General features: G+C 37.9%; 1 protein-coding gene across 1 annotated transcript in view; it reads left to right on the plus strand.

The window, feature by feature from the left end:
* Positions 1-10632: 10632 nt before the first annotated feature.
* Positions 10633-12637, plus strand: part of LOC146004723 (UNC93-like protein MFSD11) — a 123604-nt gene continuing 121599 nt past the window's right edge. The window contains exon 1 of the mRNA XM_083143679.1: positions 10633-10851. Coding sequence (XP_082999805.1) covers positions 10759-10851 — 93 coding nt within the window. The 5' untranslated portion in view covers positions 10633-10758. The remainder of the gene's footprint in view (positions 10852-12637) is intronic.

A 12637-nucleotide genomic window follows, 5' to 3' on the forward strand; every position in this document is an offset into this window, starting at 1 on the left:
TACAAAAATATAACAATTCTGTCCATTCCACAATCAACATGAAACCCTCTGAAGTAACTTCATCTGATGAGCAAAAATTGATCAGTACTGTTTATTATCCTAGATATCAGCCAACAATAAGAAAGGCCAAATACAAGGTGGGGGATCAAGTAAGAATCAGCAAATATAAGCACTTATTCAAAAGAGGCTTTACAAGAAACTGGAGCACTGAATTATTTACAGTGGTTCAAATTAAACCTGGGACCCTTAACACATATATAATAAAGGATCACCGAGGAGAAATTCTCAAAGGCAGGTTCTATGAACAAGAGCTCAGCAAAACTAAACAGCCTGACACATATCTCATAGAAAAAATTATCCGCAGAAAAGGCAACAAGTTACTTGTCAAATGGCTAGGACTTCCAGAACACAGCTGGATCGATGCAAACAAAATAATAATATGAACACCTGGGATGTTATAAAGAGGCTGCCAGAACCTGAACAGCAGAATAAGAGAAATGGCAAATTGCTGCCTGAAAATATTAGGTGTCTTATTGTTGGGCCATCTGCTTGTGGTAAAACTACACTAATGGTTGATAATTTTTTATTGGCACCCAACTGGTTAGACTGGAAAAACAGGCACTTGTATATCTTTTCTAAGAGCTTGGAACAATTAAAATATCAGCAGCTGATGAAGCTATATGATGGATTGGATATTGCCACTTTTGAACCAGATGTTAAGCCACTTCATGACTGTCTCGATAATTCTGTTGTTGTGTTTGATGACATTATACTGGATAATCAAAACAAGGTTAGAAATTTCTTTACACAGGGCCGGCACAAAAACATTGATTGCTTCTACCTGGCACAGACTTTTTCAAAAATACCCAAGCAACTGATCCGAGACAACAGCAATTTTATATGTGTGTTTGATCAAGACCATACCAATCTCAAACACATACATGATGAATATGTAGGTGGGGACCTGAGCTACAATGATTTTTCCAAGTTTTGCAGCTGGTGCTGGAACCAGGACAGTTATGGGTTTGTCACAATTGATATGACAAGAACACCCAATAGTGGCAAATACAGAAATAAAATCAACAATTTTCTAGACATTGAAACATAAATAAATAACCATGAAAAGGCCAATCATTGATGATCTTAAATTAAGAGATTATCTTGTAAAAAGATTTAAGGGATGGAAATCAGAGAACCGTGGAATTTATGAAAAACACAAACAAACAGAACAGCCTATTATTGATGCTATTGGTGAATTAGGTAAAAATATCAAAACTGTTACAGAGCAAAATCAAAATTTAATCACAGAGCTTATACCTGTAGCTGCAAGGAACATATTAGATTATCCATTCACCCCACTTTCCAGTATTCATACACCTAGTCCTATTGCTCCTAGAAGAATTGAAGCTACTCAGGATCCTATTGAATTGGGTCTTCTTGCTCAAAAATATTTAACCACACCTAAAGACAATAAAGATGAGGTCTTTGGCTTATATGCTGACACAGAGCTTGATGGTAGCATCATACATAGAATTGGCAATTTCAGAGTAACATTTATGGGGGATGATCTGATTGTTTATTCAGAATCTCATCTTGGAGAAAAAGGTGCTTTTGTTAAGTACCCCGGCACACCTGGATTGTGGGAACTGATGACTAGGAAAAGGCCTGGCAGCTATACAGATCAAGATTATGAATATTACAAAGAAATATTAATAAAATCAGATGCTCTATACCAGAACAATGATCCCTCACAAAAAAGAGTCAAGTCTAGCAGTGGAGCAAAATACAACAATTTAATCAAACCCATATGGTCTCAGATCAAGACTGGCAGTGGAATCAAACAATACAACACCCTGCCTAAAGAATTTGTGTGGGTTGATGATGTCAGGAAACTTGTAGATAGGTTATTGGTGATAGCTGGGGAGGAAAATGCTGGCAACCACAATTTTTACAATGAAAAGGTTGGAATTATGGACATGATAAGCACAAAATTGTCTAATTTTAAAGTGAATGACACTAAGGGGATTGGATATCTCATAAAAATTATTAATACTCTACCACCTAAATTTTGGAATATTTCTGAGGGTCGGGGCCTTGTTAATGACATTATAAACAAGCTGCCATTTGAACTACACATTCCAGGCTATCAATATTGTGGTCCCGGTACAAAATTGGACCATAGATTAAACAGAGGGGATCCTGGTGTTAATCCTTTAGATGCTGCTTGTAAAGACCATGACATAGCATACAACACACATTCTGATCTTGACAAGAGACATGTTGCAGACAAGAAATTAGAAGAGGCTGCATTTGGCAGATTTGTAAGCAAAGATGCTTCTTTAAGTGAAAAAATATCAGCATTGGGAACCACCATAGCTATGAGCACCAAACAAAAACTGGGGTGGGGGTTGTGAATATGTATATAATAAACCTACAATGAAGGCCAAGGGTGTTATGTATCAAATACCTTATGCAGGTCTCAAATCTCTTGGGCCTATTGACAGCCTTTTGACCAAAAAGCAGCGCAAGAAAAAAAATTCTTGTATTGCAAAAGGGCATGGTATGAAATTGTTGCTTAGTACCCCCCAATTAAAAAAATTACAGCAATCAAGAAAAAAATCACATGTGGGGGGATTTATATTTACTATTCCTGCCATCTTAGCTGCTCTCGGGGCTGTGGGGAGCTTGGCCGGGGGATCAGCTGCCATAGCAAAAACAGTAATAGATGCCAAGAAGAATAGGGCAGAATTAGATGAGCAGAGGCGCCACAACCTGGCTATTGAGAAACAAGGCAAAGGTGTTAAGAGAGCCATGAATAAGTTTAAAAAAAACAAGAGCCGCTTACAAACCAAGATATTGAAGCTTTAATCAAGCCACTGGGCATCAAACATTTTAGAGGTGTGTACATGTCTGATTCTTTACCGGAACAACCACTCAACAAAGAGTGTGGCATTGTTAATTTGGACAAGTACAAAAATCAGGGCACTCACTGGATCTGTTATCTTAAATATTTAAACAATGAGGCATTTGTGTTTGATTCATTTGGAGGTGTTCCACCTGAAAATTTAATAAAATATCTAAATTCAGCTAATCTTTATTACAATAATGCCCGTGTTCAAAACTTCAAAGATGTTAATTGCGGACATTTGTGTTTATCTGTTCTTAGATATATGTCTCAAATAAATAAACCATCAATTGAAGATTTTCAAAAAGCCTTGTGGTATCTGAAACATCATGGGGGTATTTCATCTCACCAGCCAAAATTCAATATTGAAACTCAAATTGCATGATGACATAGTATATCCCAAAACAATAGCTCTCAGAGCATTTTATGGCATGTACCTAATCCCCAATATTACACACCACAACAATACAATTGCAGTAGGGGATCAAAAAATTGTCATTACTCCAGGGCAGTATAATCTCTCCACTCTAAATGCTCAATTACCCAGAGGTGTAGTGTTAAGTCAAAATTCTGTCACTCACAGAGTAGAGATTGTATCTGCTACAGAAACAGTGGATCTGGGTACTATAAAAGAGCTGTTAGGCTTTGAGAACAACACAAAACTTGAACCAGGCATCAAACACACTGCTATTAATATACCCAAATTCTTAGCCATAGAGACTCTGAATATTCACTGTAATGTGGCAGAGGGTATGATCACCAAATCAAATGGCATAGGCACTCACAAACAAACCGGCATCATTGCAACATTCAAACCTAATTCTGAATTTATGGAGCCCTTCATCTACAATCCATCCCCAACATTATATTTTCCTGTGTGCCATAATAGAATAGATAATATTGAATTGATGGTCACTAATGAAAAAGAAGAATTAGTTGATTTTGCTGGAGCCACAACAACTGCTATCATAGAGATTAACATTTAAATAAAAATACATACAAGAAAAAAATGGAAAATGTTGAGAGTTATGAGCTACAATCATTTCCCCCAAACAGGAGGACATTTGCAAATTTAAATCAACCCAACACAGAAATTGAGGTTGATCTTGATGTAGGGGATAGCTTTATACACCCCCACAGAGTAGATCTATACATCAAATTTGATGTTGTAAAGCTCGATGGAACAGATTATCCGGCAAATTCAAATATAAGATTGGTAGATAATTTTGTGCCGCATCTATTCTCTGAAATTGAGATCAGAAAGCATGGCGTTGTTATAAACAGAGTGGATTATCCCGGCATTACCTCCACAGCTTTGGCCACATTAAAATTATCCAAAACCGAGGCTTCTTACTACAAAATAGGTGGATTTGAGGCTGGTGATAAGATATTATCTAAAAACCACACTGTACTGTTCCCCATGCGCCTGTTGCCAGGATTCTTCTCAGATTACAAAGATATTATGTGGAAGGGTGGGTTAAGAATTACATTTAGAAGAGCTGCCAATGATAATAATGCTTTGATGAGGTACAGCACATTAAACTCTACAGGGGAAGCTCTGCCTAATACCCTACCAGATGCAGGCAAATGCATTATTCAGACTATGGAGTTAAGAATCCCTGTTGTTGAATATGAGGCCAGTTATGCTCTTAAATACAAAGCAGATATAATAAAAAATCCACAGGTTCCTCTACAATTTTATACATATCAATGTGTACAGAAGCCCGCATCTGGTACATATTATGAGTTTGATGCTACAAATTCATTCTCCAGTATTCAATACGACATGCCTGATTTTGTAGTGGTATTGTTTCAGACTGGAAGACACAACAATCAGGAAAAAATTCAAGTAAATTTGATAGCTGCAACATCAAGAACATATATCTTAAAAATGGCAGAAATGAGGTATTTCCTAGAGAAAATTACAATTTAGACATGTCCAAGGATGATTTCCTCAAATTATATGAGGCATTTACAGCATTCAAAAGAGTCACTACAGGCAATACTGACATGTATTACACACCAGATGAATTCAAAGCACAGAGACCCATGTTTGTAATTAACACTTCAAAAAGGAAACAAGTTGTGGTGAATGACAGGACAAACATTAAAATTATCTGTGAATTCCATGAGGCATTACCTGATGACACCATATGTAGTGTTATTCTCATAGGTGAAAAATCATATGTTTATGATGTAAGAAATGAGAGAGTAACGGAGCAATTCTAGAGGGTCTCTGCATATTACATTGTTTTAATATTAGATAAACAAATTGAAGCTGGTATCCAATTGAACTTAAACCAGAAGTAAATATGTGTGTGTGTGGGTGAGGGTGGCCTAGTTTTAAGTGTGGCCAAAAAAAAATATCAAGAAAGGCATATTTTTGACAGGATTATGGACAACAATCTCACAGAAGTGCCTTTTATAAGTGTAGCCTCATCAATCTGAGGGGGGTCATACTTTCTCATGGAATCCATGAGGGCTTTTTTACAAAAATCTTGGATTAGACAGGGTTCCACACTTGAGCAAAAAACTCATATGCTCATGTTGAGCTAGTTTTAAGTATAGGCAAATCTGCTTGAGGGGGGTTCATACTTTCCTGAGTTTATCCTATATACTTTCCCACTACTTGCATGAAACAATTACAAAACCGTGACCATGCAAATGCGTAGTCTTACCCGCACCGCGGGGTAAGACTGCGATCAAGTTCGGGTAAGAATGCGCACTTTCTACACAGAGTCATATTTGTATAAAAAGAAACACAAATCGCCTAAAAAAGCTCTTCTATCATATGGGATACTATTCTCGTCCTTCACTTGGGTTAGGAATCGTTAACACAAATCACAAATAAAGGTTCCTCTTTCATACGAGGTGCAATTTTCATGCCACCACTCGTCACATGTGGAACACTGGATCCAATCCTCTACTGGAGGATCGCTGTACTTCTCATTACAACTTGGGCAATTTTTTCTGGCGTTTTCTACTTGCTACATCTTCTTCAACAACGATGTTCCGTTTCTGTTTCCCCTGAAATTTCTTCTTACTCTTCTCAGCCAACGAGGCTTCCAAGTTGACTTTGAATGGAGATTCAGTTAACACCTGAGACTGCCTTCCCTTTCGTCGGCTGTGTTGAATATGCTCTGCACGTGTAAGTGGTGAATCTGGTTAACGGAAATGTTAACCCCACTTGTTGAAGGCTGCTCACCTGGAGTTTCAGCTGATGCATGAGCCACATTTGCCTGCTGTGGCACGTCATTGGTGGATGGTCCAGTATTGTTAACTCCACTTGTTGAAGACTGCTCACCTGGAGTTGGAGCTGATACATTTGTCACAGTAGAGGGAAGAAACTCGTCCTCAGTGAAGATGTCTCGATTGAAAGGGCATAATCCAGTCACTTCAAAGCCCTTCATGGCATTCCCAACTGTAGCTGCCTTCCCATATGCCTTTGTAAAAATGGATGCCACTTGGAAAACTGTGATTGGGCGACCCGGATGGTTACTCATCCACTTATCACACTCAGATGAATAAAACGACTTCAGTGGACAAAAAATGATCTATCTAATGACTGGGCCTTGCAAGCCACACACTTGCACCAGCAAACCACACACTTGTGGGGTAAAACTGCGCACGTGCGCAGTCGTGCCCCGTCCTGCATTCCTGAACAAATCACGTGATGCTGCCATCCATTGCACAAAGCAATAGAAACTAATACACAGGTGGACTCGGCATTAACGCAGCTTCTTCTATCCATCAACATCGTAATATTGTATACATTCACAGTGACGTAGTACTCAAAACACGTAGCACCAAAATAAATAGCAAACACCCTCAAAATATTTTCACTTGCCTCTCTCAGCAAAACGAATTTCAAACGTATCTTCACCACTGTCCACAGCTAGCTACCATCTTGCACGAAGTAACGGTGGGGCAGTGGTGCCAACTGTGTGTGATTTTCACCTCGAAAAACCGGTGCGCAGTCTTACCCGTCGCGCAGTCTTACCCCACCTTACTCTAACCCTGAAACCACATGATATAGAGGAGTGCAGTTTATTGCAAAATGTTCTGCAGCTCAAACAGTTTTTTTTATTTTGTATGTCAGGGTACCTCAACGTGTGCTCCTCTGGTTGCCCTCAGGATGTGAAGACGATATTCCACTTCTACCCATACACGCTGTAGCGTATCAGCATCAACTGTTTGCACACCTGCATTGATTCTTCTGCAAAGTGTAGCAAGGTCTCGAACAGGGGTTTGGTAGACACTATCCTTGACGTCCCAAAGGGAAAAAATACAAGGGGGTGATTTCAGGAGATTGCGGGGGCCAGATGATTGGACAGTCACGGCCTATCCATCTCCCAGGGAAATATCTATCCAGAATGTCCCAAACATCATAAGATCAATGTGGCGGTGCTCCAACTTGTTGGAATAAAATGGATGGCTGCAACACCTCAACCTTGGGGAGTAGGAACTGTTCAAGCATATTGCAGTACATTTTCTCTGTGATCAGTCCTCTGTAAAGAAATGTGGTTTCAGAGTTATGGTTGGTTGGTTGATTTCGTGTTTTAAGTCCACTTATGCACAGTAAGGCTAATCGGGACTGGACCTACAGTTTAAAGTGGGATCCGAACCACTATGTGTCTCCACCGGGTATCGAACCCGGGACCCCTTGATTAGAAGGCAACGATGCTACCACTACGCCATCGGGGAGGTCCTGGTTTCAGAGTTATGTTTGATTATAATGGTAACGGGAGTTTAAGAACATCCTGTATATTAAGTTTTATGTGAAACCTTCTGAATGGTAGTTTAAATCTCCGGCTATGTAGTCTATTTGGGATTAAGTGGGGTCAGCAATTCAGAGTTATGGCTACATTTATAACGCTAAAATATCTACGACAACATTCGAATTAGAAATACGAAATGTTGGTGAGCTGAAAGAGTTATCGAAACATTCGAAACCAATCGATATCTATCGATTTCTTAAATATTTTTAAAGTTTTAATCGATCTTGATCTCATTGTCTATCTATGACAGGGAAACAATAGTAAAAATCTAAATACGTATGTTTAGTATTCTATTTCTCAAATAAGACTTCACACGTGTAGTTTTGTGTACGAAAATACACCGAATTGTATTTGAGTAGAGACGAGACTGAGAACAATACAGGCATTAGCAACTTAGAACGCGACCCAAGGTCCACCATCTATCATGGGATGAGCATATTAGCCGCCAAATCAATAAATCATTTGGAACACTTAGATTCTTCTTTAAATTTAACAAACTATTATCTTCAGAAATCAAGCAGCGATTAGTTGAAACACTTATAGGTATATCCATTTCTCGACTATTGTGACGTAGTGTACTCTGGTAGAATAAATAAAACTTTACAAGCAAAAATTCAAAAATGCCAAAATGCGTGCATGCGGTTCATATTTTGCATTCCGAGGCGTGAACATAAATAATAAGAATATCCTCAATATGTACCGTAGGCGACTACTGCATACATATTGCCTTATTCATATAATTATTAATCTGGCAAGCCGTCGTATCTGGCAGACATGTTGATCCCTCGCACCAGTATTCACAGCCACCATGCAAGAAATAATTTCAAATTTAACCTTCCACTCTGCAACACACAGGCATATCAGTCGTCGTTTTCATATTTTGCTGCAAAAATATGGAGTGCCCAACCTAAGACCATGTCGAGCATATCTAAAATAGAATCTTTCCGAAATGAAGTAAAGAATTTTCTTTTGGCAGAGCAGAGATTGTGTTCAAATACTATGATGTAACTTGTATGTTTATGTTATGTATTTTGTCTACATATCTTTATTTTTATTTATTTTTAATTCATTTTATTTTATTTTTATATTGTTGTCTTTTCACATTTTTTGTATCATTTTATTCATACATTTATTACAATTACTTTATCAATAGATTTTGTAACTAAATCATACAGTTTATTGTACACTGTATTAACATTGTATAAGAAATGTAAATTTAAATGTAATCGATGACACGGGTTAGGTGGCAGAACAGCCTCAGGCTGAACCTCGCCCACGTAAATAAATAAAGAATAAAGAATTTGAATTTAGAGCTGAGGGTTACCCGTGTTAAAGAACACTATATATGAAAATGCTGAAAATGTTCATCTTGTATGTCACTTTGTCATCTCTGTTCAGTCTACCAATTGTACTGTATATCCTTGAATAATATAAAACACCGAGAATCGTGATGTTATTTTGGGTTGTCTACACACAAGGCGTTTACTGTCCGATATCGAGGACTTGCTAAATGATCTTTCCGTATGGTCTCTACAATCCAGAACTGCCAGAGACCGTATAATTCAATTTTAAATTGCAACTGATTTGATGTGATTTTTGAAGAACTCAGTAATTTGCAACAACATTACAAATGAACTGTAATGTATGAAATAGATGTAAGAAAGGAATTACAATTTCGTCGTAACAAGATGTAGTAGTAATGGTCTTCTTTAACATATTCTCCCCAAAGTAAATTCACAATTCCAAGGTAATCAATTTATGAATTCGTTGCACTTGATATGTTAATGCATAAGTTTGTTAACACATTCTTGAGTTTTAACAACCTCCTTCGTGTTTCATTTGAATTTATTTGTTTTAAATTTAGAATCATATATTTTATTTTCGTGTTGTATTACATATCTATAGTTATTTTCGTGTCGTCACGCTCGAAAATTCCAACTCGAACTCAATGCTTCCATGTGAGGTAGTCTTCTATATAAAACAAAAAACAAAAACAAAAAAAAACTATGTAAGATATTAAAGGTCGATGCAGCATTTCCGTTAAAATAGAATGTTTGTGCCTTTTAAAATAAGAAAAAATACAAACACAGATACAAAAATCAATTGCTAGTGGCAAGAGAGGTGTTCTCTTTAAATCAACCTTACTCACCCTCACGACTTGCCCAAGCATTCGTCCTCATCCTCACGGGACGCCTTTATTTTTACCCTCACACGCCCTCGCCCTCACAAGTCTACCGGAGGGTGATGCCTGCCCTCGTGGCAATCACCCTCCGGATGGTGAACATCTCTGGTGCCAACATATAGGATTGAAAGTGCCGTTTTCGAAGGCTCGTAGCGTCGAAGCAGTGCTTCATGAAGTAAGTGTTAAGCAAAGTTCTCCACTGTGATGTCCTCTACATGTGAAAATTTTGCCGATGTTGACGGCTACACCCTGTATACATATTTTTCTAATGCCTCGTCTGCAAAGTAAGAAGTTCGTGAAAACCTTCATCCAATACACTCCTGTCTACAACAGGACTGAATCCAATTCCTTGTTTCTGCAGAGCTTTTCGCTAAAACAACAGTTACTAGGCACCATAAACGTCTAAATTGCTTGTGTATTCAATGCCACAAAATGGATTTTCCTTCGTCTAGCCCAACTCGAAAGCACTTAAGATCTAAGACAACATTTCAATCGCCATCCATCCTCCGATGTGACAAGCGAAGAATAGAAATTGATGGGTGATTACTGCATAAAGTTCAATATTTGTGAACGGGTTAATAAGGACAATGTGAAGGCCGAAGAAAACTGTCGATTCTCTTTGGTCAGAAACAATTCAAAACTTTCCATTAAGTCTTCGATGGAAAGCGAGACCGATTGGGTATTGCGAAGTGACCTTCTAGTCCAGTCGCCTACTTATGTATATTGCTTGAGATTAATTCTCAAGTCGGCCGCATGTGGCGCTGATTACTGACAGCGGTAGAGGTAGATTCGAGTGCCGTGAGGCATTCAGTGTTGAAAGTGCAGTGCGGATGTTACTGTGGTCTGTGATATAAGAAAAAAGCGCGTGAGAAAATCGCTACGAACTTTACATCATGGAGTTGGACAAAAGATTTCTAAATGTCATCCTACTGGGATTTGGTTTTATGTTCGTGTTCACAGCGTTTCAAACGATGGGCAACATTCAGGTAAGAAGCACAATTAATAAACATATTTTTAAAAATTCAGTTTATATCATCAACTCTTAGGCACGTGCCAGGAACATAGAGCGACATATGTTTCGTTTGTTGACCTTCAATTCTTAATTATATAGTGACATCTCGTGGCAATAACTGGAAGTGCACGCTGCTTCGATTCTGCACCCTGGGATCTTAGAATGGTGTAATTACGGAGAGACGGCAAACACTATATAGCACTTTTGAGCGCTTACGTCAAACCTTACGTGGTACCTAGGAGAGATTTCGATATATTTTTTTTAAATCTCACACAAGTTTTAAAATGTTATTAAAATTACATATATTTCTCATTAATATTTTTTTTGTCCTGTTCTGTGGCCTAAAGCGCTGTGCTTTGGACTCCGACTGCGGGACGGCATGAGTTCGAGTCCGCCTGGGTTCAGTCTCTGGGTTCTTGGCCTGTGTATAGGACCGGTGGCAACCCACCATCGTGAGGAAATTGGGGAGCTACGAGTGAGTAGCGTAACCCTGTATGGGAAATCTCCTTAACGGCTGAGGGTTCGACGTGCTGACCCCACGTCACCCCATTACTGGTTGAAAATCTACACACTTCTAGGTAGGATTGTGAAAGGGGAACTGGCAGTCGAAAGGACTTTCAGGGCTGTAGAGTCAAGGATTAATAAACTATTTTATATTCATGTAAGAACTACATCGGATTTGGTTATTTTATATTATTTTCTTATAACTTTAGGGGGAGACAATTGTACTCTCCCCCCATAACATTCACGTACGATCTACATTCTAGCGAACTTTCTATAAAATCTGTAGCCTGTGGTTAAGTGTCCAGTGAAAAACATGTTACAATTATTTTGATTCCACTTAAAGTACCAGTAAAATCTCAATTAGGCCATATGTGAATGAAATTGACGTAACACGCATTTTTTCTTTTTGTACAACTATGACTATTTTTATGACTATGGTAACTTGCTTCTTCCATGGATTTAACGGTAGTGGGTGTGGATTGAGAGAGCAGAAATTAATTAGTCTCTTTCCTACGTATCTATCCCTTTCGACGGCGATTTTTAAAATATCATTTAAATTTTTCACGTTTGAAATACAACATAAGAAACATGGCACAAATAGAATAAATTTGTAGTATAATCCACGAAATATGAGGTCAGCTCTCAATTGTGTATTTTTATAATAAAAGGCAAAAACAATGAATTTATTGATAAATTGATAGATTTGGTTTGTTTTACTTTGCTTCCCTGCTACTTTTGGCTAATCGCGGATGAGTAATGAAGTTATTAGCTAACCAATATTTAATAAGATTACAATAAACACGTTATGAATTCATAATCAAATTTTGTTTTTCAAGTTCACTTTATACTGATAGGCTAATCGGGACTGGGACTACGTTATCTGAAACACTGTATCTCCACCGAGAATCGAGCTTGAAACCTCTTGAGTATGCATTCATATAATGACTAGCTTTATACATTCAACTTAAAAATATGTAGACTAACATACAAATTATTTTTCTATATTTGTGCGATAAAGACTGACAGGAATGTTTAATGTTACGTTCACAAAATTATCCTTTTAATAATGAAAAGGATAGGCTTGTATGCAAGCAAATAGAGATATGAGAAAAATATTTCAAGCACAGCTTCACAACACATTTACAAATCGAACCGAGTTCTCAAATACAAAGTTCCTTTTTAATCAAGGGGTCCTGGGTTCGATACCTGATGGAGGCACATAGTGGTTCGGATCTTACAATCTTACAGTCTTGTAT

The sequence above is a fragment of the Lepisma saccharinum genome, chromosome 22, assembly GCF_977018435.1.
Source record: "Lepisma saccharinum chromosome 22, izLepSacc3.1, whole genome shotgun sequence".
Lineage (NCBI taxonomy): Eukaryota > Metazoa > Arthropoda > Insecta > Zygentoma > Lepismatidae > Lepisma > Lepisma saccharinum.